The sequence below is a fragment of the Coffea eugenioides genome, chromosome 10, assembly GCF_003713205.1.
Source record: "Coffea eugenioides isolate CCC68of chromosome 10, Ceug_1.0, whole genome shotgun sequence".
Lineage (NCBI taxonomy): Eukaryota > Viridiplantae > Streptophyta > Magnoliopsida > Gentianales > Rubiaceae > Coffea > Coffea eugenioides.
The window spans coordinates 15,917,080-15,943,592 of record NC_040044.1 but is presented as its reverse complement, the minus strand read 5'-3'; the positions used below and the strand labels follow the sequence as shown (position 1 = coordinate 15,943,592).

Here is a 26,513-nt window from a genome sequence, read left to right as displayed (position 1 = left end):
ACTTAGTGTAAAATAGAGCTAAAGCAATTTTTTTTTTTGTTAGATAGGAGGGTTCGAACCTAGAACTTCTCACCTACTGTCCCTTCCCCCCTCCCAATTTTTTCTTTTCTTTTTATATGGTTGTAAGTTGGAAGTCTCAAATTCTAAACCTCTCACTCACACTCTTTTCCCCCGTACCACCCAATGTATCCTTCCCATCATACACAATTTGTTGTAAAAGGAGTTAAAGTTTTTCAGACTCTATTGGATTGATTTCCTATTGTAGTTGAATGACTTTCTCAAATATAATAAACCACTAAGCTTGTAGGATCCGAAATCGACCAAGATATTGTCATACTAATCTTTTGGGTTTAAGGTGTTTATGAAAAAAGTATTTTTGTCTTTCTACATTAATAAATTTCAAAAATAAGTTCAAAAACAATTTCAAAAACACAACCTTTCAAATACACCTAAAAACGGCCAAAAAAAAATTCCATCTTTTTGCTTCCACACATTACTCACCACCACCACCTCCCATCACCCTTCACTGCCACTTCCACTGTCACCACCCTTGCTTCTCTAACACCGCTAGCATTGTCCCCCTCCCCTCTCCTACCTCCCTCTTCTTCTTCTTCCTCTCTCCTCCTCCCTCTCCTTCTCCCTCCTTGCTCCTCTCTCCTTCCCTTCCCTCCCTAGTCACCCCCTCCCCTCTCTTCCCCCTCCTAAACTAGGGGTGGCAATCGGATCCAAATCGAATTGGCGGGTCGGGTTGCGACCCGGGTATAAAAGGAAACCCGCTAACCCAAACCTGACCCGCCAACCCGAAACAGGTCAGAACACCTGACCCGAACCCGATAATTTCAGGACCCGCCAACCCGAAAATCAATTTGAATTTCTTGATTTAATCCTATTAAAAATATGATTATCATTCTTGATAAATAAAATGCATAGTATACAAATTTAATTACCACCAAGAAATGCACAATCGAAATCTAAGCAGCTCCAAGCCATTTCACACACGCTGCAATAACTCATCAAATAGAAGACACTCTTAACAGAAGTATCATGCAAGCCATTTAAGAGAGACTGTCGAAAAACAACTACACAGTTGAGTTTCAACTGCTTGATATCAAAGCCATTTACTTCTAATGCTTGTTATCAGACTATTTCTGCAAATTCTGGGTGGCTGGTGCATCCCAGATTCAAAATTCATCCTAAAAATGAGAGACATCAATATCTGTACCAAGAGCCCATATGACCATAAGATAAGACACCATAAGAGTAGAAATAGTGTAATACATCATCCATCCAAATCTAATAACTCCAACTTCACACAAATCAAACAAAATACTGCCAACCAAATATAAGTTTAGAGTCAATACATTACACCAAATATAAGTTTAGAGTCTTAATCACAACAAAGTGGTGCTCCAAGGTCAACCAATGCTTCGGCCCTCATCATTAACAACAGCAGCATTCATAATGATGCCAAACTTGTGCATCCTCCAAGCAACCTCCAACTGCAGCCGGACTGCTTTGATCACGGCAAGCACATTCATAGCAACTAAGTATCATGGATTAGAGATTAACAACATTAGAATTTGAATCCTCAATTATTGTTGCATCAACCTCATCCTTGTTGATATTTAGAGACATGATATTTTGAGTTAAATCCTCCAAATTCATATTTAGAGATCCTACATTATAAGAATGAAAAAATATATATAAGTAACAAAACCAGAAAACTAAAATATGTATAAAAAAACTGTATTTACCTTCACTTTTATCTCCAAATAACCAGTCCTTAGTGCAAACTAAAGCCTCAACAATTTGGGGTGAAAGTGAACTACGAAATTGATCCAAAATTCTACCACCAAGACTAAATGCAGATTCAGAAGCAACGGTTGATACTGGAACACATAGAATGTCCCTTGCCAATTTACTCAAATCTGGAAATCGAAATTGTTGTGCTTTCCAATAATCAAGAACAATAATATGTGAGGATCGTTTAGCTCTTGGCTCATTTAAATACAATTCCAATTGACTTTTTTGTGCACCACAGGCAAATTCAAAGGTGTCAAATTGATCAAATTCCTACATAAGTTACAAACAGAGATATATTAGATATGATAATAAAACAAAATAGTTAAAAATCATCATAATAATCATAATTTTAGAACGCAATGAAGTCACAAAAGTTTAATTTTCATACCTCTAAAATATCAAATGATTGGTTGTCTTCTTGTTCCTTGGCTCCATGAGGAGAATAAACTTCATTGCTGCCTCGAGAGCATGAAGATGATGCACCAGGTGTGTTGGAAATCTTCACATACTCATTATAGACATCAAAAAGTGCATTCCTAACCTTGACTAATTTATTAGACCCCGGACCATATAGCTTATTATAACTAAATTCAATAAACTGAAATTTATACCGGGGATCAAATACCACAGCAATTGCCAACAAGAGATTGAACTCAGACCAATATTTGTTAAACTTCACAAACATTTGGGAAGCAATCCTCTTCATAAAATCATCTGAACTATTGCACTCCTCAGACAGCTTCAATTGAATCTTAAAAACTTGAGGAAAGTACAAGTTACTAGTTGGATACTTGGACCCCGAAAAAGCATTAGTTGCCTCATAAAAAACTTGAAGAAAACTACAAATTTTTTCAACTCTTCCCCATTCTTCAAGAGATGGACAGCTCCGAAAATTTGAATCACTTAATTGTAAGTGACAAAATGCAAGGCGATAATAAAGTGCACTGGAAAGCATTCTATATGTGGAGTTCCACCTAGTAGGAACATCTTGAACTAAGGCTTTTTTGGAATCAAGAGAAGTCTGTGTTACACATTCGGTGAACCTTAACTTCCTTGTTTGAGAACCCTTGACATACTTGACACATTCTCTTATTAACTCCACAGATTTATCAATTTCTTTCAAACCATCTTGCACAATCAAGTTGAGAATATGTGCACAACATCTCACATGAAACAACATACCATCACAAATTAAAGAATTTTTCAACTTAAGCTGATTCTTAAGTATTGCAACACAAGAATCATTTGCAGAAGCATTGTCTAATGTGATGGCAAACAACTTCCTTTCAATACCCCAACTACTAGCCAAACTGTAAATTTTTTCAGCTAATGCAACACCATTATGGGGAGGAGGCATATAAGAAAAATTCAGAATTTTTTCTGTAGCAGCCAATTGCTATCAATGAAGTGTGCAGTCAAACTCAAGTATCCATCAGTAACAATAGATGTCCATGCATCGGAAGTTAAACATATTCGACTAGGACATCCCCGCAATTCACTACCAAGTCTATTAACTTCCTTTGCATGCAATTTTTTAACGTCCAACTTGGCTGTGTTCCTAGTGATATGTTTAATTTGAGGCTCCAAATATGTAAGGACATTGTTAATTCCCTCATGCTCCATAAATGAAAATGGCAGCTCATGTCTTACTATGGCATGCACAAGTAATTCTCTAAATTTATCTTGACTGAATTGTGCATTTCGTGTGGCAAGAGCACCTTTGTCAGAAGTGATTAGATACTATCCAATGTCCTTTGTTGTCATTTTTACACACCTCTTTACATGTCGATGCAAATTACCTGTCCCACTTTTACTCTCAGCAGAATATTCATTCCCACATTTCTTGCATCTGCACTTCAACTCATCGTTTGGATCCTTTTTGGGAATAATGTCGAAGTAATCCCAAACTTCTGAACTTAATCTCCTCTTCTTGCCAGGCATATTGATTGTAGCTTTTGGAGGTAATTTCTTTTTCCCAATTGCACTAGTGTCAGGGCATTGAGATTGATGATTGGTGTGGCCTGTTTCCTCGATGCTATCACTACTCCCTGTATCACCATCTTCTTCAATACTGATTGAATTTGGATATGTCATACTTGTATCCATCTGTTAATCATCAAGAATTATGCAATTCAATAGTTATGATTTTTGGTTGAAACAAATATTCAGTAATTAAACAAATAATAGTGCTTTCATATTAAAAATGCTTAGTACAAGAGGGGGGACGAGGGAAACAATAACAAACTAAATCAAGTGCAAGTGAGTGTCATGTGCAGAATAAACTTAAGAAGTAGTGGTGTCTGATGTTATTGCTATCTTGGGGAAACAATGACGATTTATGTTTTCGTCCCAAGCTTAATGGAAAATCTGTTTTCTGCCTTATTTGTTGGAAAGTTTTTATTTTCTTCTTTTTTTAATTGGAACCTGGCTTGTAGTTTCTATAATTTCCTTGATTAGTTACTGGTTTTTGTCACGATAAAATTTGGCAGCGCCACTTTAAAAGGATCAAAGCAGAGATACAAAATTAAAGTTTGAGAATTAGATTGGCCAAAATAAAAATTAAAGGTATAAATTGATTTTATTAAAAAAAAGGTTTGAGTACTAAATTCGCCATTTGCCCATGAGTTGTAAACCAAAATTTTGGTATGCCATGAGTTTTAAACCAAAATTTGGAACCCCAAGTTTAATATATCCATTTTCCGTCGACGATCCCAAATTAAAAACATCAAAAGCACTCCTTAGATCACGGCTGCCTCTACATCATAACACTGAACCGCCACTGCCTCTATAACACTACCATTAAGCCCTCCAATGTTGTTTGATCACAATTACCATGCAAAAACCCAGATCGAATATTAGGGACATTAAAATTTGAAATCAGAGACAGTTCAAAGAGAAGAGAAGAAAAAGGGAACCAAACATCAAACGGACCCATCAGCCATTTATACTTCAATATGTTTGTTGCCCTGTTAACCTCCAGATTTGGAGGAAGAATTTAGAAATCGATCCATCACCACCAAATTCTTCTTAAAAGTTTCACCTCACCACCGACAGAAATTTACATTAGTAGTGAAAACCAACCTTTTTGTATAATATTTGAACTTATAATAGAAACATCTCTGCCAACCTTTTTTAATCCAGAAAGTTTTGTTTTACCGTATCATCTTCATACATGGTTATACCAAAAGAAAGCTGAAGCAAAGGGCGATATTACACCACAAGAAAGAAATCGATTTAGGGGAAAAAAAACTTGCTGTAAAACTGCACCTTAGAGAAGAAAATCCGTTGCTTGCTAGTTGCTTCTAACCGCCGTTTGACAGATGAAGACCGTGACGTGAACTGGTGAAGTGAAGGGCAAGGCGGCCGCCTTTCTGGTTTTGCCGTTTAAAAGAAAAGGGGAAGAAAAATTTAGGGTTAGGTGAGGAAGAAAGATTTCGGCTTTTTGGGTGAGGATTTACTGATTTAGGGCCGGCCAACTGGCCAAGTGAAGACTCTAAGTCTCTAAGTGAATGTGTATGTGTAAGTGTAACTCAGTAACTGTGTAAGCCTATTTAGTGTTTAGATAATTTTTTAATCTTTATTTATTTATTTTTATTTTAGAAACGGGTTAACAGGTCAACCCGATTTTGACTTGATTTTGACCCGATTTTTTTCGGGTTTATCGGGTCTGACCCGATTCTGACTCGAATCCTCAAAATCTAAACCCAAACACATTAATTTCGTGTTAGGTTCGGGTCGTGTTTTTAGGTCGTGTCCAAAATTGCCACCCCTATCCTAAACCCCTCCCTTGTTGATCGCTAACAGGTTGCATTTTTGTTATTAAATTTATGATTATTTTTCCTTGATTTTAGCTAAACATTACATTAATTGATAGATTCTACTTATTTGGTAATTGGTACTGGTTGTAGGGATCCGGAGGAAAAAGGAATTAAAGACATGATTTTTAACTAGATCTTTGTGCAGTTTAGCGCGGGCATGTCAAAGTCTTACCTGCACGTCTGGGAAGCTTGAGATTTGGCACGTGAGAAGATCTCCAATTTTAAATCGAAGTTGTGAGGATCAGAGTCTCTACACCGAATGGATAATTTTTCACTTTTGATAGAACACTAGTCTAGTCTATCTATCTTGACTTTTTGAAAAGAATCTATTGCCTATTAGGAGTTTGTTTTCGTTTAGGAAAGGAATTTTAGTAGATATAGGAGAACGAAGCCAAGGGAATAGGATCGTCATCTTTTTCTTTCTTGAAGGAACAAGAACGATGTTTCTTTTGCTTTTCTTCTTTTCCTCTTAACACTTTATCTCATATTTTTGGAGAATGGTCTCGGCAATTGATCCAAATATTTTGCATGTCGCTTTTTTGGTGGAGATGAGCTAAACTTTTCATTCTAGTCAATGAACAACGGAGGACTTCGTTCAACTAAAATTGTGAAATCATATTGATTATATTTATTTCTTTTACTACTAGTATTTGTATGTTCCCTGATTTAATTTCTTACGATTATTATGTTATTTGAATATTCAGGGCTGGTATTTAAATTAATATAATAATTTAAAATCAATTAGAACAATTAAATCCGTAATTGTTTAATTGTTTTAAACTAGTGGTAATTGACATGATTGAGTTTGTGTCAGGGACGTATGGGCTAACTTAAAATAATCCTTGTAACGTGTTATTTGATTAGAACAAGACTTCTCTAATTCTTAAAGCAATTAGGAAATTGAACTCTAAAGTCGTACCTAGTGTTATTTCTTGATTAGGACAGTGGTTAACGGCCGTACCTTAACCATCAATACAGTAAGGAGAAGTTGATTGTCATCATTTATTTCGTAGTTATAACTTGTTTATCAGTGAGCAAATGAAGTTATTATTGCATCAATGACCAATTGAGTGAACCATTTTCAAAATTATTTCTTGGCTAGAGTTTGTTTATTATTGATTCAATTTCAATTAATTGTAATTTAGTCCTTTTTATTTGAGTTCTTTAATTATTCCCAATTTTATAAAAATCCCCCGTAAACAAATTTTTTTCAGTCCTTGTGAATTTGACCTTAGTCACTGTTATATACAAAAATTTGTATTTTATTTGAGTAGGTATTTATGATTACAAAAGTTCGACAACTGTCAATTTTTAACGCCATTGTCGGGGACTGTGCTTGATTAATTTGTTCCTTTTTAAGTTCATCTTATTTTAATTTTAATTTTTCTCTTATTTTTTTACTAATTTATGACTGCTAATATTCAATATTTTGGTGATAGACTGAATTTTATTCTTAGAAGGGTTAATGAAGCTCGTGTCTTTTCTAATGATCAACATTTACATACATTAACCTCTCTTGTAGAAAAATTGGCTGTTGTAACCTGTGAAATTTGTCATGTCTCGAATCATTCAACCGACATGTGTCTTGCATTTCAAAATGACTTGTGTCGCAATTAGTGCTGTTAGTCGAGCCGAGTATTTGGCTGCCGAACTCGACTCCAGCTCGCTCGACTCGGCGGACGAGCTTTGAAATGTGCTTGGGCTCGACTTGTCAAATGGAACATGTGGCTCGAGCTCAAGTTCGAGCTCGACTTGTTTATCACAAACGAGTCGAACTTGTACGAGCTCGTGCTCGTGCAAAGTGACCGCAATAAAGTCTATAATTTTCAATTTTTATACTTTTGAATTGTGAAATGACATATGTACCATTCGTTATCGAGCGTAAGCAAACTACTCAGATAACAAACGAGTCAAATTTACTCGGCTTGTTAAGCTCGACTTGTTAATTAAACGAGCATATCTCAATCTTGAACTCAACCCGTTTATCTCAATTAACGAGTCAAACTCAAGTCTTATCGAATCGATCTCAATGGCTTTCGAGCTGCTCGTTCCATTTAACAGCTCTAGTCGCAATCAATACTTTTGGAGGTTTTCCAACCCTGTCTAAAATGTGATATAACCCTTATTCAAACATGTATGATCAAGGATGGTGGAATAACTCCAACTTTAATTATACAAGAAGACCATAGGTCTTCAACATCAATATCAGCAACAACAACCATCATCCACAGCAGGTATATCCCTTGAAGAAATTATTGAATTACTAGCTACTAACACATATCAATTTCTACGAAAGACATATCGATTTCTATAGTAAACACAAATGAAAATTAGAAACTTGGCTAATCAAATGTGAATGCTGGCATCTACAATGATGGCGCCAAAAATTATATTCCTATAAATTACTATGCGACTTACATTAAAAAAAAATTATATTCCTATAAGTTGTTGTGCGACTTATATTTTAATAAAAGCTAATATAAATTCAATTTTGTTCAACGCTCTCATTTGCAGCAACTCTTGCTAAGAAACTACTTTCTCCGGAACATCAAATTTGTCATGATTTGTTCTTTTGCCATTATTTACATAAATTCGCCAAACACTGGCATCCTTAGATCAAGATCTCTAGATATAACTATTTAGATATTAATATTAAAAATGGAGAACACTCCGATCTAGTGACGGATACCAGAAACAGTTGCACAAGTAGCTTTACATGAGAACCGTTTTTCTATTCGGAAAAAAAAAAGAAAAAAAAATCAAACTGAGCGTCTACTCCTGGACTAATCATCAATACCAGGTGCCCGAGAACAGATTCTACAGATTACAGGAAATAGAGTATGAATTGCGTAGCCTTGCTATGAATGAAGTTCTAGGAAGAATACAAGAGATACATATTTAGATGATATTGAAGATCTATCCCTACAAAAAGATCTCCATGTTAAGCTCGACGAAGGAGCACGGATCTGGAATGTCAAAGTTTTGCAACACCTGATATCCACAAGATAAAGAAATAAAGGATACTAAATATTGATAGTCATCAAATACAACAAAGAATTATAGTCACGTTCTGTGCTAGTGGCAGTTAATTACAGAATGCCTCGAGAAACAAAAAATTGCATACAGATCATAGAATCAGCTAAAAGAGCATTCTCATTTATGTATAGTGAACCAGGTGTAAAAATTGGCATGGAAGCTTGATATATGATTAAGAATACAGATTTAAGTGTTGAACCTTGTGTGTACAGAATTATAAATGGGTATAATTAGACTAGTAAAACCAAATGCACCACACCAAAAAATTGAAATGATGCAGCCTCAAAATGAGCTCGCTTTATATGAATACTGTATAGAACTTATATTCAAGATCTTCAAGCTTAGTAGCCTATTCACTATCAATCAGTCCAAGAAAAGGGCAGCTGGTTCTTGCACCTTAAATTTGACCTACAAAGCATTCACTTGAATGTCAAGTGACATACCTCTGGATGCACTATACCAAAGGTCCCTATCTGCTTCCCCTTGTAAATGATGCTTGCTTGTCTACCGGGAAGAAATTCAGGCTCCTACAGCAAGCAGTCAAAATGCATATATATCACACTGCAGAAATGTAGTTTCAAGAAATTATTGCAATAAGCCTTACATCTGCACTTTTGATATAGTAGCCCACATCATCCCCAGGTGATACAAAAGGTGTTCCAGTCACTTCCATAATTCTGTCTACCAGACCATGTATCAGCTGCAAAAGAAAATATCAAGTCAATTAATCTAGAGGCTGCCACTTACAACTTCAGCAATATAAATATCATGATTGAAAAATCGCATGAATGATGAATTTAAAGCCCTGGAAAATAGTGATGATGAAAAGCAAATGAATTTCGTAAACAATGGCCAGAAGCTATATCATGTGCTTATTGGATTTGGATACTTGAAATTCACAAAATAAACAAATCATGAAGTTCCCGATACAAGACTATCATGCATAGATCCCTTCAAAATTGTCCATGTTACAATTAAACCTCTTAGATTTGGAAAACTACAAGCAGCATCTTCGTGTAGAACAAAATGCTGAAATTTTGAATTTTCTCCACTCTATCCCCAAAGGCCAAGTTAAAGATAAACACAAAGTTCAATAAAAAGATAGGAAAGAAAAAGAGATAAAAGCAAAAGGAGTTTCTCAAAATCAAATACTTCCCACAGTTTCATCCAAACAATTTCAGTTTCAATGTTGCTTTTGATCAAAATTAAGCCCCAATATTTTATAGTATCTTTTGTTAAATTACATAAATGCCTGCAGTAAAAGCTTTCAATGCAAAAGCCAAACTGAAAGATGCAAACAAAAACAATCTTCATAATGGCAAAAACAAAAAATAAAAGTAAAAATATAAAATACAGTTAACATGCTTAATCTTTAAATTTCAAGGTTCAGGTTTTGAAAGGAATATCATGTCCCTCAATAACACACTTTTAACCATCACAGTAATTAGCTAATGCCCACTAGAGCCATCCACAATTGTGTAAACACAAACAAACATCAAAAACACCCAAGCAGTCTGCCCAACACCTTGTTCCTTCCTCCAGGCAGATTAAAAAAAAAATGTGCTCCCCCATTTACATACCAAAATATCACACCAAAATTTCCTATCCTTCCCCCATCTCCACCAGCACGGTTCTCCCATCTAAGATCTGACCTCCTGTGCCATCACCTTGCTTAGAAAAAAGAATAACATGTATGCACCCTTCCCACCTCCTTAAAATATGTAATAATCACAGTTTCCCCCTTTCATTGGAAACCTTCCCAATCCAAATGCATTAATAAAAAAACAATGATAACTTAGTAAGACTTCCAGGAACTTTTGTTTAATTGTTAAAGCAAGCTCAAATGAATTTTTCTCTAGCTGAGCTCAACTTTCTTCCTACAATTATCAAAATTACGTTTGTTAGGCACAGCTTGAGCTGCAGTTGATGTTCCAACAACAAAAATAATAATTGTTCAGATTAGTCGTAGTATCCAATAATTAGCACAAAAGAAAAAATCTCCTTGTAATTCAATTGCAGAGACACCCTCTTCAAGCCTTCACCAACAAACACATCAAGCACAAAACTGAAGATTGTATAGTACTTGCACCACCTTGTAGAAATAAATTAACACAAGGGTCAAAAACCACTACCTGTTTCCAAGCACAAAGAAACATGGCATACTTTCAAGCAAAGGTCAGATTCTCCAAAAAATATCACATGTATTCTAAAAATATAAATTTTTAGATGACAACTATACTATGGGAAAGAACAATTACCTCAAACCCAGAATTAGCACCACAATATAAAGCTGCAATGTGACGACGATTTGTTGCACCAACATCTTTTGACTCATCCAATAGCACTACATCACCCACCTCAAATATCTAAAATGATAATGAAGTATCAGAAAATTTTGATCATACAATTAATATCCAGAATGTCTGCATGGCAACATAATCAGCAACAGGCATAATGTTAATGCCTAAAACAGAGTCCTATGAAAATCTGGCCCAAATCAATCAGTTTGACCGGTTCACCAAAGCACATACCTACCAATCCCAGTGATCCTAAAACCCACCAGGCCAAAACAGAGGAACCTTGGGTTCTTATTTCAAGCATTTGAATTGAGGTGTTTAAAGTTACCTGGTCTTTCAAAAACAATCCACTGACAAACAGACTAAGTAAAAATAAATAAAAAAAATAAAAAAAAAAAGGATCAAGAATATATGAGATACCTCAAAGTCATATCTTAAAAGCCTAATCCACAACCCTAAAGTCTCCATCTACAAACCACTAAGTCACCAATGTTCAAAATTCAGCACATCCCAATCAACCAAACTTCCATCTCCAAACAAAAAATAAATGTCTATTTAATTCTGTCCTCACCTACTAATCTTTTGCTTTTTAAGGTCATAAATTACAGTTCTTATTCATTAAAGGAGGCTAGCAATCAATTGATACATGGATTTCACATTAGCCCATTTCCAAGCTCTATTGCTCGCAAGTTTAGTTCTTAGAACTTAAAGAGTTGACAAAAACTAAAAGGAGAAAGGTGAAAGCAAATCAATAGCATTTAGAGAAACGATGTAGGGAACTTTGATTTAAAGTTGATTTTTGGAAGGGAAGAACCGAACCAACTTTTTGGTAAATCTAAAATTTGAATTACTACCATTGAGGCTTTCAGATGATGTCCTCGGGATACCTACTACTTTTTCTGCACCACTCAACTGCCACGTGTGTGGTGAGGACACAAGAGTTGCTCAACCACTTGTGTTGGTCAAAAGCGCATGCTTAAGCACAAAACAAAGCAAAGTGCAAACTAGCAGTTGCTGGAGTCCAAAGTCAGCCATTATTCTCAGGTGCTGGAAAAGCACACTAAGTGCAAAGGAATGCTGAAGCATATACTGTTATTGAAAAGGAAAACAGAAAGCTCTAATCCTTTGCTGTCTATGTTTTTGGGCTTTGCTTTTCTTAAGAACCATAAGAACTCTGCTTGTTTTTTCTTAAGCCTAGATTAGTGAGTAGTGGGATATCATTTTGGTGTAGAAGCATAGCATAACTGATTATAAATAGGTTAAGCCTCAATTCTCTATACATAATTGATGAAGTCGTGAAGCTCAATATTACATTCATTTAATAAACTCAGTAGCAAGAAATTTCCTCACTGGTTGAAGTTTAACTGCTTGTTTGGTATATCTCGCATTATATATATCTCTAACCATGGTTATGTTATTTGTTATGGCACTTTAGTTTGTAAACTTTGGCCTTTGGTGCACTTATTTGCACTGTTCTATGCTAGAATCTCTTATTCATCAGCATCTTTAGTTATAGACATTCCAAAATAAGGCCATACAAACGAGCATGAGACACTTCAGAAATTAGTGCACTGAGATCTGATTTCACGTTTAAGCCCCTCGCTTTAGTGCACTCGGTGCAGATGTTATTATTATTGTTCATAAACCTATAAGTTACTGTCATCTGAGTAAATCATCTGCGAGTGAAAGGAACCCAGAAGACGAGCCTATCATTTAATGCCACTTCATACTTCTGTTTCTTGAGACGTGTAGTAAAACATTACAATGATGTCAAAGTTAATTTAAATTATGCATTTGCAGGGACCAGCAAATAATGCCATTTACCTTGATAGGTTTTGGATGATCTTTGTTGTGTGCAACTGTTTTTAGTATGCCAGGCATGAGACTGGTGCGCACCACCTGCAGATTTAAACATGCAGCAGACCATGCTGAGAACGAATGTGGCAGATAAGAGCAAATACATACCATTTTACAAGTGAAAAGTGGGGGATGCTATGTGAATAATCTTTTACTAATTTAATGAATCCATTCCAATCACTTGATGAATAAACAAGATTTTCTACAAAATCAACAGAGAAAATTTGATAGAGCCTTTTAGATACCTGTCCTCTTGAAAAATCATTATCATGGAGTTTCCCAGTTCAAACAGCATATGCTATTGAACTCATGCTTTTTAAACTCTTCCAGAGTACATAGAAACAAAAGAGCTGTATCATGTATCTCTCGGAGGCACAACTCAACAAAATGGAGAAGATCACTGACTATACTGAAAACTAGAAGGAACCACAATGCTAATCCAAAAGACTGGCAAGAGCACTCCCATTTCTTATTTACAGGAGGTGCGCAGCCTATTAAGTTCCCTTCTAAACACATCAAATATAACCATCAAGTTATTCATGAAAACTAGATGTCACAATTCTCAGCAAAGGGTACCATGAAGATGTAGGAGATCTTCCATAACTGTTCATCCCTTTCTTTATTTTTCTAATGTTTATAAAATGACATAAAGATACATAACACAAATTGGTTACTGTCAACATGCATCACTGTCAAACTTCACAATACACATTTTAAAAAGACTGCATAAGATATCCACTGTTGCGTCATATTACCAGACCAGGAAACCAATTTGGAAAAATCCAAGCAAAAAAAAAAAATTTAAGAAAAACCATTATATGTAGTCAGCAAGAACACCATAATGTTAAATCTTTACGTGATCACACTATAAATAAAACCAACCTCAAAATCAGCAGAACGAGGATTTCCATTGATTACTGCTGTTGCTTTATCATCCTTGCGGTTGAGCATGGTGAAATTCTCTTTATATGAGCAAAGTATCCATGTTAGGACTTCTGTGAAACCAACCATTGCAATCTAAATTGTAAAGCAAAAAAGGAACGAAACCAAAGTTAGAATCATGGAACTGATTAAATCATATTCCACGTGAACAATACTAATGAAAATATGACCACACTACAGAGAAAAATGTATTATTATGCAAAGCCATGGGAGACCACAAGGACAACCAAATAGCAAATCAATTCAGCAAAATTCAAACTACTAGGTATTTTCAAGATAAGCACGACTGAACATTGTATTCCAATTAAGGCAAAACAGCCTTCCCCGAGATTTTTCCCTGCACAAGCACCTGCTCTTACTTTTCAAATAACAATAACCTCCCTTGTTAACTCTTTCTGCTTATACAGAACCAAGAGAAACTTTTTACACTTCTGGCCATTGAAATTATATACTTAACTTTGTATCAAATTTCGATAAAATTCCAGAGAAGCTTTTGCCTTCTAATACATCTAGCAACAACTATATAATATCCATCTTTTCCCCCCCAACCAAAGACAATGAAAAGTAAATTAAAGGAGCCCTTAGTCCAACTACCTTTTAAGATAATTGGTTTAACTCCTCCTTGTCACAAGTGAACTACTCTAGCTCTCTGCAGGAATTTCTAGAGTCAAAGACATTAACATGGTTTCATCCACAGAATCAAAATCTTTCACTAACATTCCCTTGGGTCCAGTTGCACTATTTTCACAAGCAACGACAGAAGGTTATATTCTTTTCCTTTTATCTTCGTCTTTTTTTCTCCACTTTTCCACTATCTTCATTTTTTAACACATGAATCAATTATGTTTCCCTCACCACTTGTGTCTCACTGGCACCACCATTTTGCTAGCAGCTAGCCCCCCTGTTGCAACCCAAAAACAGCAGTTCATCTCACTTTCACACACACACTCTCTCTCTCTCTCTTTCTCTCTCTCCACCTGTAGCTGTCTTTATTCTTCCCTTGCTATGGTGATGTAAAATAAGCATAACCACATTTAAACTTTGACTTTTAGGAAGCAAGACCAGTTCTTCTTTGCCTTCTTAAATACACTTCTAACCCATGTTCAATCCACAAAAGGTTTCAGCGCTTCTTGAAGATCTGGCTCTCGATGCTGGCATTTGAGGCGGTGCTAACGGCCATGCTGGCAACCATTAAGTACGCCATACGGGTGGTTAGATGACAAGTAACAAGATTTATAAACAAATAGATATTTCCCATCAAACTTACTAAAGAAAAGACATATAGCGATCTAGTCTGTAAGAAAGCTCACATAAGGGTAGATTTCAAGGTTTTAGGAAAAAAAAAATCTGTTTTATGGCAATGTACCAGTGGCTTATTTCATAACTTGTGTTTCAGTTTAAACTTCTAACTCATGATCTCTGTGTCAGTGCATGACTACCTTTAAAGAAAAAAAGAATCGGAAGTCAGAAACACTTAACCATGAAGCCAAAAGTGGCTGTTCGCACGAGTAAAGATATTTTGGGAAGGAATCGCTGGTATACGAAATTGTCGCAGGAAATGACCATAATTTTGTCATTAAAAGAAAAATTATCTGCATTACTATAGCAGAATTCAACGGATGTGTACTGCCCCATATATTTAAGTTGTTTGCAAGCAAAAAAATAAGGCAAATCACAACCCATCAAAGATGATGCATGGTTTGTCTTATTGAAACACCAAGAGCACAATTTAGATATTATCAGGTTCCAATATTTTAGTATTTCTAAACAGCAGATACCAAAATATGCACAGGTAGCAACCTTGAAAAAACCAATAAGTCACATATTAAGTCATGAGAACCCCCCCTCTCTCCAACCCACACCAACATATAAAAAAGACAGTAAAGAGAGAATATTCCTCTCTAACAAAGTGAACAGGCTTAGAAGGTGAAACATCCGAGACCATCTTTACTAACAAAACAGGAAAAAACACTGTATCCACATAAATTCACATTTAGCACAGATTATATTTTCAATAGACATCATTCTCTAAAATTAGAGCAAAAACCTAACAGTTACTAGATTATTACAACACGCACTTTAGGTCAAAATTATATTTTGCTTTCCAAATTCCCCACCCAATTGCAAAAGTGTTGTGCTTGTTGCCAATCTGTCAAAATTGGCTATCAAACCACATGAAAGCATAGCAAATGAGGGTATAATTTTCAAAAAAAAATTCTTTAATTTATCAAGTCAGTGACTAACACAAGGGATGACATAACCATTACCTCCATCCTGATTAGATCACTCAGCTGATTCAACGAACATGGCTTCAAAGATGAAGGTTTTGTCTTGGGTACTTCATTGTACCCATAAGCTATTGCAACATCCTTGAGAAACAAGAAAGCTATAGTCAATTAATGATATTATAAAATGACAAATAATGTGCATTAGTCTTAAAAAGGAAAAAAAAGTCAGGAAACTACCTCAGCCACATCACAAGGATGCAGAATATCACTTCTGGTAGGTGGTACAGACACGGTAAAGTTGACCGTTTCATCTCCTGATATAGACAGCTTGGCTTCTAATTGCATTCTATATAGTAAACTGGCTACCTGAAACAAGTTGACCCTGTCAAATTAGTGAGGATGTAGGTGGCCAGAACATGAAAACACAGTTTTACACAGAAAAATATACAGCAAGCACCTCTTACTTTCCAGCCTTTAGTTAAATAGTGGGTGGGATGCAGTTCTTAAACAGAGAGAATGACTATAAAGAGGAAGTGATTATCCCATCCAACTGTGCATCATGCAATCTATAGACAATGCAAGCAGGTAGATTTATTTTTTATTTAAAATCATTTAGTTCGAGTATTTGTTTATGCCATTGTGCAGTATTCAATTCATCATTCTTGTGTGTATTAATAGATTCTGGTTGACAAGGATCTATGTACATAAGAATAATTGATGTATAATAATGTATATAGCCAGACTTTTGTATACCTGTGACTAAATGTGACACATACATAGACTTGAACATATCAAGATGAATATCACTACCAAGGCATTATCATGCTAGAGTTTATTCTAACCGAAACATATGGTAGATTTAAAGGTTGTTACAATCCCACAACTATACAGTTAATTGCACATTAACAATCCAAACTCAGCTAGTATAATCAAACTTTTTCAAACCCTTAAACTGAATCTATAATGAACCTGGTAAACAAGTTTAGAACAAGCAGATTTTTTAAGTTCTGGTTTTAAGAAAGTATAGCCAATCACAACTTTTAAAGTGGGTTGGAAAAGAGTGGATGCAAAGAGAGTTTCATACGTCTAATTTTTATCTCATTCCTCATCCCGAAAACATGAAAAAAAGGCATGAGTAAGAAAAGCAGGAACACAAATCTCAGAACTATTGATGCTTCTGGCAGCCAAAAACTTAGCATAGTAGTGCTAGGCCATAATATAAGATGCACATACATCCTTTTAGAAGTTTGGAAAATTTTAATGAAATTTTCAACGTCCGTAAGCAGCAAAAATTTCAACCTGTCAAGTTCATGAATTTGAATTTACCTCATCACTGTCAATTTGGCAATAACTAATTTAATAGAAAGACTTATTTGCTAATAGAGGATAACATACAATAGGAACTTGAAAAGATAGCCAGATGAAAGTTAGCTTAAAAGCCTTAAAATCATTTTGACCTGACCTATAAAAGAAACATTAGAAAATATTTTTTCATTTACTGACCTGTTGCTACTTCAAAAAGCTCCAGTTTTCAAGGAATCAAGGAGCAACTTCTAGAAGATGCTCTTTAATTTGATTACAAACTTTGCAACTACTGCCAGATTACACTAGCAAAAAATGATGATTCATGATTATATGTAAATATTGAAAACCCACCCATCAGCTCTCAGTCTAGCCTGTACAACTGCTTAACATAAAAAGACCTGTATTATAAAGCAGTAAGAGGCGGTAACGCTTCAAACCATGTGCAGTTGAATGCATTAGGTCATGTTGTAGCTACAAAACCAGAAAGGGAAGCTATTCTAGCTCAGAGACGAGGGAAGAGACAGAAGAATGGAAAGAAGAGCTCTGTAGTTGACAACTGCAGCAAAAGAAATCACTTGAAAAGGCAGACAAATTTACTGCTGAAGATAGTTAATGTATCCAATCTATTTAGAAGTTTGATGGTCTAGTAATTAAGAGGATGCAAGTTCAGGATTATTAAGCAAAGACGAGTACAGAAAACAAATGACACAAAACATAATACCTCCTTCTCTGGCAAAGAGACTCCAACTATTCTGGTTATGTATGACAAAGGCACATCCATGTGGTAGACTGATAGGTCAGGGCAAGAATATGATTTCCCATCAGGGTAAATTACTTTCACTGGTTCAACCTGGAATTTTTCTTTACAATACACTGAGAACATGGTCACCTGCAAAACGATGCACAATCAAAAATACTTGCGGGAACCAAACAAGACAATTACGAACACCATCTAAGGGCTCCAGTTTCTTACCATAGTGTTCAAAACGATATTGGCCTTTGTTAAGTCAGTCGCAGTGCATTCAATGAAAACATTTTTTGTCTTTAAAGTAATGGCAGAATGAGCACCATTGATTATTGGGGGTAAAGACAAAACAGTTCTGCAGAAGAGTTTCTTTACATCAGAGAAACCATAAACAAATTTCTCAAGACAAACAGCATACAAGTGACAAAACTTAAACTTCTAACACCAGGAGAAATATGAGATACATGGAGCTTATACTGTTCCAAAAAACACATTACCTAACAGAATCTCAGGAAGTTTAATCATTCTTAAAGAATTGAAAAGAAAACAAAAGAATTTGGACAATGAGGAAACCAATTGCCTAAGGCTGCACAAGCAAGTGCCATCATATAATAAACATTGAGAACTAGTAAACCGTAATTACCTGTTCTGATCATATATGACAGGGAAAACAGGTGAACCCTCAATGATGTGTAAGAATTTCTTCAGCTTTTGATCTGACTGCGCATATAATAAGGAAAGCAACTTGTCAAACTTTGCATCAATGACCACCATAGACCAATAAAAGTTTGAGTATAGAAAAACCACACGAATCAAAATAATCCAATAGAAAAATTGGATAATGCCTACAGAAAAGAATCATGGTATACAAAAGTGAACATTAACAAAAATAAGATCGAAGAGAAGCCTAGAATTGCTTAGTAGTAATTGCTTACTTGATAGAATTCCATCAATTCATTGGCAGCGAACTCCCTTGTCTAAACAAACACAAAACCCACAAATCAGTCATAGTAATGGATGACATGAAAAACTTCTAGCTGAAAAGTATTCGGACCAAGTAAACATGTTTAATAATAGGAAAATTCAACAGGCGCATTTAGAAATCATTCTTTAAAACTGACACAAAACCACACAGAGATAACAAGAATTAGACAAAGAACTTTGTCATCTGCCTTTCATTATTGACAGAAAAATACCATTAATTCCCCAGATGGTTTCTTTATGTCATATCAGCAGATATTTTTACAAAAACATATTGGATTTACCATATCACTTGACACCTTGGTACCAGTAAGAAATGGTTCGTTCAAGAGCTGACATCACAAAGTTCCCATCCAATATCTTTTTTTGGATCTCCACATAAATTTGTTGTTGCAATAATACTAAATCCAGTCTTGACTCAGAAATCTCAAAACACAGATTCAAGCTAGAAAATAATGGTCCTACCTGCTTCAATGGCACAAAATTAATTTCTGAAGGAGGCAAAGCCTACAATTGAAATGAAACTTGAGTAAGTACCAAGAGCCAACATACATGAATTTCACAATTACAATATATTTTACAAAACATACATCAACTCCTCCACACAACAGGAAGAAAAGAATTATCAGAATGCTTATTCAACCAACTACAAGAGGGAAGCATCCATGCTGTCTGTCAAGCTTCAATAGATTCAAACTTCTACTCCACAAAAAGGTAGCAGAAACAGTCTGGAAATTCAAACTTTCAGTTATATTCTAACCATGAGGCATGAGTTACAGATTTTAACTCCTAAGCATGCAAACAAGCTCTGTAACAGAAATCTAAACTAATGAAATAAAGATATTAAACTAATATCAATTTTCATACCAAGTATATGCACAATAAAGACATCTATTATGTCAAAATCTGTCTACAGGAAACAAAAAAACAGTGTACCTCATATGTGAACGGGCCTTCAATTGTATCTAAGTCATGCGTACCAATTGCCACCAATGTTCTTCGCCTAAATGGAGAACAATTGAAGAGTAAGAAAACAAAAGTTTAATACCTTCAAAAGCCGTTGCAATATATAAAGGGTATTGGTCATGGCAGCCAAAGCTTCAAGAGAATTGCATGCATCAGAACAAATTCAACAATTCAAATCTCAGTGGCACAAACTACACGGGCATCACTAAGTATATTTAGTATGTTTCCTGTAAAACAAAGCATATAGGTAATGTGGTAATTATAATTAACACATATTCTGTCTTTACGGAGATTAATTTGCTCCCAGTCATGAGACAAGCAATACATAAGAAACTTAGTTCCATCAAACCCCAAATATACCAAAAAAAAAAAGAAAGAATCATTTACCACAACAAACCCACATGTCAAAATGGAAGAAGACCAACTTAACCGATCTGAAACTGCAATTGGTTTGATGACAGAAATTTTAGTCTTTTACCATGGCAAAGCCAAAGATCAGGATGGAAGGAAAATCCAAATTTTCCACATTCAAAATAGAATTGGCTGACAACAGCACAGAAAAAATGAGAGAGAGATTCCAGACCAGAGAAGGATACTCTAGCAATCTGTCTAGCTTGTGAACCAGAAAAACAGAATCTTCAACTTGTGGATTCTTAAAAGAAACACATGGAAATTGTAACCACTTGGTTGCTAGAGAAAAGTAGGCAAACAGCTACAGTAATTGAGAAATTTCTGCAGCAGATGCAAGGATACCAACTGATATAGCAAATTCTACGACCTATGAGTTAAATGAATCCCCAGGGGTAGATCTGGTCATATTCTCTTTCACTTCTAGCTTTCCATGTTACAATTACTCAAGCAGGGGTGCATGTCTAAGTATCAGATTCATCAATTTCCAAAATTAGTATATAGTGACACTGCCACATTATTGGATATGACTATCAGGACATGCTAAAAAAATTATTTGTCAAGTATCTCTTAAAATGTGGTCAAATTACCGGCAGATATTCTGGTGAAGCCGATCTTGAAGATCAATAAAGCTGTTGTAGCGGGCTTCATCAAATGTTACATCTCGTAAAACTGCACAAACAACATATGGCCGTATCCTAGATGTCTGGAAGGACAAACAAGAATGTCAACAGGATCTACGCAATGCTAACTATAATTCCCTCCAACAGTGAAGTACAATCTACCAGTTGTTGCAACTGCAGTCCTAATATAGGGAAAAATTCCTTAGTTTTCGAAAACACATACCTCTGATTTTACATGCATCTCGAGAAATGATTCTTTATTTAGACCAGCAACTTTATATGTAGGAATCGGGTCAAGCCCATTAAATATACGAAGGGCCTGAGCCAACCCTTCAAGACAAAGTAAATCATATCTGCATAACATCAAATTATACAAATAAATGATACGTTTGTTTACCTTTCCAGAGATTAATTAGTTAACAAAATATATGCACCTTTAGAGAAATGAAAATGCCTAAAATTTGCGAAAGTTATCTATGACCAACACTGGAACACATCTAAGGAACCATTTTTCCATTTCTGATCTACTATTAATTAATCAAGCAACCTTTATATCGACGTACTTATGAGGAATGAAGCCACTAATTGTGTATGATCACCAGGAAAGCGTCAGAAGACCAAGATCAACAAAATACTTTGGTGCAATTGATTCCCAATATTTTATATTTAAAGAAACTTTCCAATGGGTGAGCTCCAGAGACAAATGGTGCACCTCAAAGAACAATCGTGTGCTTGAAGAAAAATATTTAAGAAGGCAGGATTTGTGTATTTATTATTAAGGACATCAATCGTTAAAATGTACTACAGTTATACATGATTGGTACCATTTTTTGTACAAAATTCCCTTGCATAACATACATTTGATAATCTCAATGATATAAATAACCAAAAATTGCACCTTTTTATGAAGATTTTGTTCAAGCACTTCTTTTCCAAAATTTTCCCTCTTATATTCCTAATAAGAATAGAAAAATCCTACAAGCAAATACACATATGAATATCATTCTCTACATATACCTATTCGCTGGCACCTCAATTTTGTAGATTACTTCTTCATCCTCTGACCCTTCCTCCTCTCCCAAATGCTTTTCCTTCCTTATAATTGCCTTCTCTGTTGTCTGAATTTCCACATAAGCACAACAAAACATGCTTGAAACTTTCTTCCACTATATATCTCAAAACTTGAAGCTAACAAATTAAAAAATCATTTCTCAAAATTCCTTTTTCTCTCATTTTGCAAATAAATAGCAAATGAGAAACTAAAGCATGCTGCAAATTAGTAAATCATCAAAGGAATTCATAAGAAGCATACGACGTCATCAAGCTCGATTCCGAATTTGAAGCACAGCTCTTCGAACTCTTCCTGAGCTGCTCAGATTGAAATCATTCATAGCAGAATGTGCCAAAAAAAAAGAAAAATAAAAAAAAACAAGGCCACGAGAAATACACATCACTGTCCGCGTATTATTCAATCGATTTGAATTGGTAAGAGATTCTATTGGACTTACTGTAAGTACGACCCAGGGCTTCGAAAAGTCCGTCTCTGCCAACGCTCACGGTGGGCATTGCGGCGGCGTCGGCGGAGGCACTGATATGGCGCCGCTGCGGGTTCTAAAGAAGAAGTTTATTTAAGTGGCTTCACTCGCGATTTCCGATACGAAAAAGCTAAAACCCTGGTTTATGTTACTTACATTCTAGAGAACAAGTTTTTTCCCCCTGTTTTACTTGGGGTAAATGATCATTTTAGTCCTTCAACTTCCGTGCTAAAGCCTATCAATTTTTGTTTTGGCCATTTTAGTCCTTAAACTTTAATTATGTGTCCTATATGATCCTTTTATAGCGATACCTAGAGCTGCAACGAGTCGAGTCAAGTTGAGTTTTAATCTAATTGAGCCGGATTTTAGCTTAATTTTATCAAACTCGAACTCGAACTTGAACTCGATGAACTTCTAATTTAAAGCTCGAGGTCGAAAAAATAAAAAATAATTATTTTATTTTTAAAAAATTAAATAAAATAATACTTTTTATTAATCAATTATAAAATATTAGGAATATATATATAGTTTTACTATTAAAATAAAAAGAAAATAAATAAATAAATAAATATATATATACTCGAGCTCGCGAATATTTTTGAATTCGAATTCGATTTGGCTAACTCGAACTCGACTCGAGTGGTTCGATTCATTTGTAACCTTAGCTGCACCACCATTAGGAATATAATAGAACCGATCTCCTCGTGAGCAGCTCGCAAGTAGCTCGATTAAAAGCTTGACTCGCACTCGATCAAAATCAAGGACGAGTTGAGCGTGATGTAATGACTCCGTAGAAAATAAGACAAAAATAGTTAGCCAAATTCTGTTAGCCAAATATTACCTTGCTGGAATTGTTATAACGGCTACCACTTGCAGAAAGTTGGTTACTGATTAGTTAGTGGGGGGAAGCTTTCTATTAATAGGCCAATACTAATGTAAAGAGGCATGCAAATTGTGATCATTGAAGAATACAACTTTCCCGCTTCTTTCCACTCATTCTGCTCCCTCTTTTTTCTCTCAACCTTTTCCCTCTATCTCTTTCTATATTTCTGTCCTTAGCCGAATCAACCAATTCCCAACCATTACATTTGGTATAAAAGCTTGCGTTCCTCGGAATTGCAAGCTCCAATCTAAGCAACAATGGCGGAAGGCACCAGAATGAAGGGATTTGAGGAATCGTTGAAGAAGCAAGATGCGAAAATCCAAGCTATTCTCGAATCCAGTACAATCGAACGCCAAGCCTTGGAGGAGAAAATGGAATCTAACTACATGGACATGAAGGCTCTGGTGGAAGCAAATAGTGTTGAACTAAAGGAAGAGATGAAGAATTTCATGGTCACGATGAGTGCTCAGTTCAATACCTTCATGAGGAGCTTGCAGGGGAAAAAAGGAATTCTAGGCCAATCTCCTAACTCATCTGAGCGCCATCTTCATCAGACACTCAGGAAAAGTCCAGAAGGAAGCAATCCTTTTTTGGGAGAGAAGAGTCATTTCCCAATAGGAGTTCCCAAACTAGAATTCCCCAGCTTTGGAGGCTCCAATCCTCGCGAATGGATCAGGAAATGTGAGAAGTTTTTTCAGCTATACCAGATCCCAAAAGGCCAGCAAATGGATGTAGCTGAACTGCATCTGGAAGGCAAGGCTGATCTATGGTATCAAAGCTTTAAGAAGGATCGAGGAGTGGTGCAGTGGGGGCAGTTTGCCTCAGAACTTTGTAGAAGATTTGGGGATATAGGGGGAGAAGATGTGGTAAAGGAGTTTAATAAGTTGTACCAGGATTCAGCAGTATTGGCATATCAGGAGAAGTTTGAAGAATTAAGGGCTGCTGTCATGGTGAAGCTCCCTCTCCTCTCTGAGTCATATTATGTTTCTAGTTTTCTGAGTGGACTAAAGGAGGAGATCAAGGCTGCTGTGAAGATGCACATGCCTCAGACTTTGCAGGCAACATTCAAAAAGGCTAGGTGGCAAGAGCAGTATCTGAATATCATCTTAAAGCAAAATAAAACACCAGTGAAGGTACCTCCACCAATTTCTTTTGGAAGCAAACATACCCACCTTAATGACCTGAGCCACAAGAAACCTGCAACTCAGGCGTTCGAGAACAGCATTAAGAAGGATTCTCCTCAAGGCTATAAGAGAATCTCCCCCACGGAATTTCAGTATAGGAAGGATCACAACCTGTGCTTCAGATATGGGGAAAGGTTTTCCCCTGGACACATCTGCAAGAATAGAGGGATACATTTAGTACTAGCAGATGAGGAAGGATTGCTAGACACTGAAGTAGATGAAGAAGAAGGAGAATCATTGAGTATCAACGGAACAAGTCTGGCAGGGACGTAGCTTTCTCACTACACTCAGCCTCAGGACACGTGTCTTCCAATACCATTAAGATGATAGGGCACTATAAGGGGCACGATTTATCCATTCTGCTAGATGGGGGGAGTACCAACTATTTTATTAGATCAGCCATTGCTCAACTACATCCTGATGGTGTGCAAAATCATAAGCCTTTCAAGGTGAGGATAGCTGATGGAAAGGAGTTAACATGCAATCAGTGGATTCCAAATATGAAATGGGATATGCAGGGACACAACTTCACTCAGAATGTATATGTGTTGGACTTAGAGCCATATGATTTAATCCTTGGAGTAGATTGGATGAAACATTACAGTCCAATGACTTTTGATTTTAAGGAGCTGCCATTATTCTTTGATAAGGAAGGTGAAACTGTGTTGCTACAAAGTGATGCACACACGGCAAAGGTGAGGATGAGGCAAGGGACAGCAGCACAAAAGTATATCAGGAACAAAATCAGGACTTCTTTGCAGCACTCTTGCATGATCAGAGTACAGAACAGTCAGGTAACTCCTGTACCAAAATCTATTACTCAATTGTTTGACCAATACCAGGACATCTTTAAGGAACCTACATCTTTACCCCCTATCAGAGAATTTGACCACCAAATACCTCTCATACCTGATGCTAAACCCTTCAAAATTAATCCCTACAGATGTCCTCACATGCAGAAATTAGAAATAGAAAGACAGGTCAAAGACCTGTTGCAATCTGGTATCATACAACCTAGCCACAGCCCCTTTGCATCTCCAGCTCTCCTAGTCAAAAAAAGGATGGAAGCTAGAGGTTGTGCATTGATTATAGGCAGCTCAACAACCTTACCATCAAAGATAAATTTCTCATTCCTATCATTGATGACTTGCTTGATGAACTATACAATGCAAGGACATTTTCTAAACTAGATCTATGGTCAGGTTACCATCAAATTCGTATGAACCCCTCTAATGTTCCTAAAACAGCCTTTAGAACTTACTCTGGCCTTTATGAATACCTGGCGATGCCTTTTGGCCTCACAAATGCTCCTGCGACATTTCAAGCCTTAATGAATTCTATATTCGAACCTTTCGTCAGAAAATTTGTGCTTGTATTTTTTGATGATATTCTTGTTTATAGTTCAGACCTGAATAGCCATCTTAAACACCTATCCCTTATCCTTAACACCTTGAGAACTCATTCCTTACATGCTAAGATGTCTAAATGTTCTTTTGGTCAAGATAAAATTGAGTATTTGGGACATGTAATTACTGCTGAAGGTGTTTCTGCTGATCCTACAAAGGTAGAGGCAATATTGTCCTGGCCAGTTCCTGATAACATTAAGGCTCTTAGAGGGTTCCTTGGATTGACTGGTTACTACAGGAGGTTTGTTAAGGTTATGGAAAAATAGCAAAACCCTTAACTGAGTTGCTTAAAAAGGACAGTTTCGTCTGGAATGAAGCAGCTACATCTGCCTTTGAGCAACTCAAGTGGCTATGACACAGGCTCCTGTACTAGCTTTGCCCAACTTCTCCTTGCCCTTTGTATTAGAAACGGATGCAAGCCAAACAGCCATGGGGGCAGTACTGATGCAGCAAGGGAGACCACTAGTATTTATGAGCCAAGCTTTGGGACAAAAAA

At 36.1% G+C, this 26,513-nt stretch overlaps 2 protein-coding genes across 2 annotated transcripts; both read right to left on the bottom strand.

Moving 5' to 3' along the window:
* Positions 1-1,415: 1,415 nt before the first annotated feature.
* LOC113750507 (zinc finger BED domain-containing protein RICESLEEPER 2-like) lies at positions 1,416-3,909 on the bottom strand. Its single transcript, XM_027294474.1, has 4 exons — positions 3,603-3,909; positions 2,192-3,183; positions 1,755-2,073; positions 1,416-1,543 (listed from the first exon to the last, which is right to left on the bottom strand). The coding sequence occupies exons 1-4, from the start codon at positions 3,907-3,909 to the stop codon at positions 1,416-1,418; spliced, it is 1,746 nt and encodes a 581-aa protein (XP_027150275.1).
* Positions 3,910-8,245: 4,336 nt separating this feature from the next.
* On the bottom strand, positions 8,246-22,686 carry LOC113749837 (phenylalanine--tRNA ligase beta subunit, cytoplasmic). The gene is made up of 19 exons (XM_027293705.1): positions 22,518-22,686; positions 22,322-22,377; positions 22,027-22,127; positions 21,233-21,362; positions 20,977-21,092; positions 19,949-20,015; positions 19,478-19,519; positions 18,967-19,008; positions 18,675-18,751; positions 18,260-18,386; positions 18,008-18,175; positions 16,219-16,347; positions 16,021-16,122; positions 13,694-13,828; positions 12,779-12,853; positions 10,916-11,023; positions 9,262-9,357; positions 9,101-9,184; positions 8,246-8,612 (listed from the first exon to the last, which is right to left on the bottom strand). The coding sequence occupies exons 1-19, from the start codon at positions 22,573-22,575 to the stop codon at positions 8,544-8,546; spliced, it is 1,782 nt and encodes a 593-aa protein (XP_027149506.1). The 5' UTR covers positions 22,576-22,686; the 3' UTR covers positions 8,246-8,543.
* Positions 22,687-26,513: the final 3,827 nt, after the last annotated feature.

Coding starts and splice junctions, on each gene's coding strand:
- LOC113750507 (XM_027294474.1), bottom strand. CDS start 3,909: ATGGATACAAGTATGACATATCCAAATTCAATCAGTATTGAAGAAGAT. Junction 3,184..3,602: donor TGAGAGTAAAAGTGGGACAG/GTAATTTGCATC, acceptor TGGCTGCTACAG/AAAAAATTCTGAATTTTTCT. Junction 2,074..2,191: donor AATCATTTGATATTTTAGAG/GTATGAAAATTA, acceptor TAACTTATGTAG/GAATTTGATCAATTTGACAC.
- LOC113749837 (XM_027293705.1), bottom strand. CDS start 22,575: ATGCCCACCGTGAGCGTTGGCAGAGACGGACTTTTCGAAGCCCTGGGT. Junction 22,128..22,321: donor GAATCGAGCTTGATGACGTC/GTATGCTTCTTA, acceptor GTGGAAATTCAG/ACAACAGAGAAGGCAATTAT. Junction 11,024..12,778: donor ATCATCCAAAACCTATCAAG/GTAAATGGCATT, acceptor TTATCATTTTAG/ATATTTGAGGTGGGTGATGT.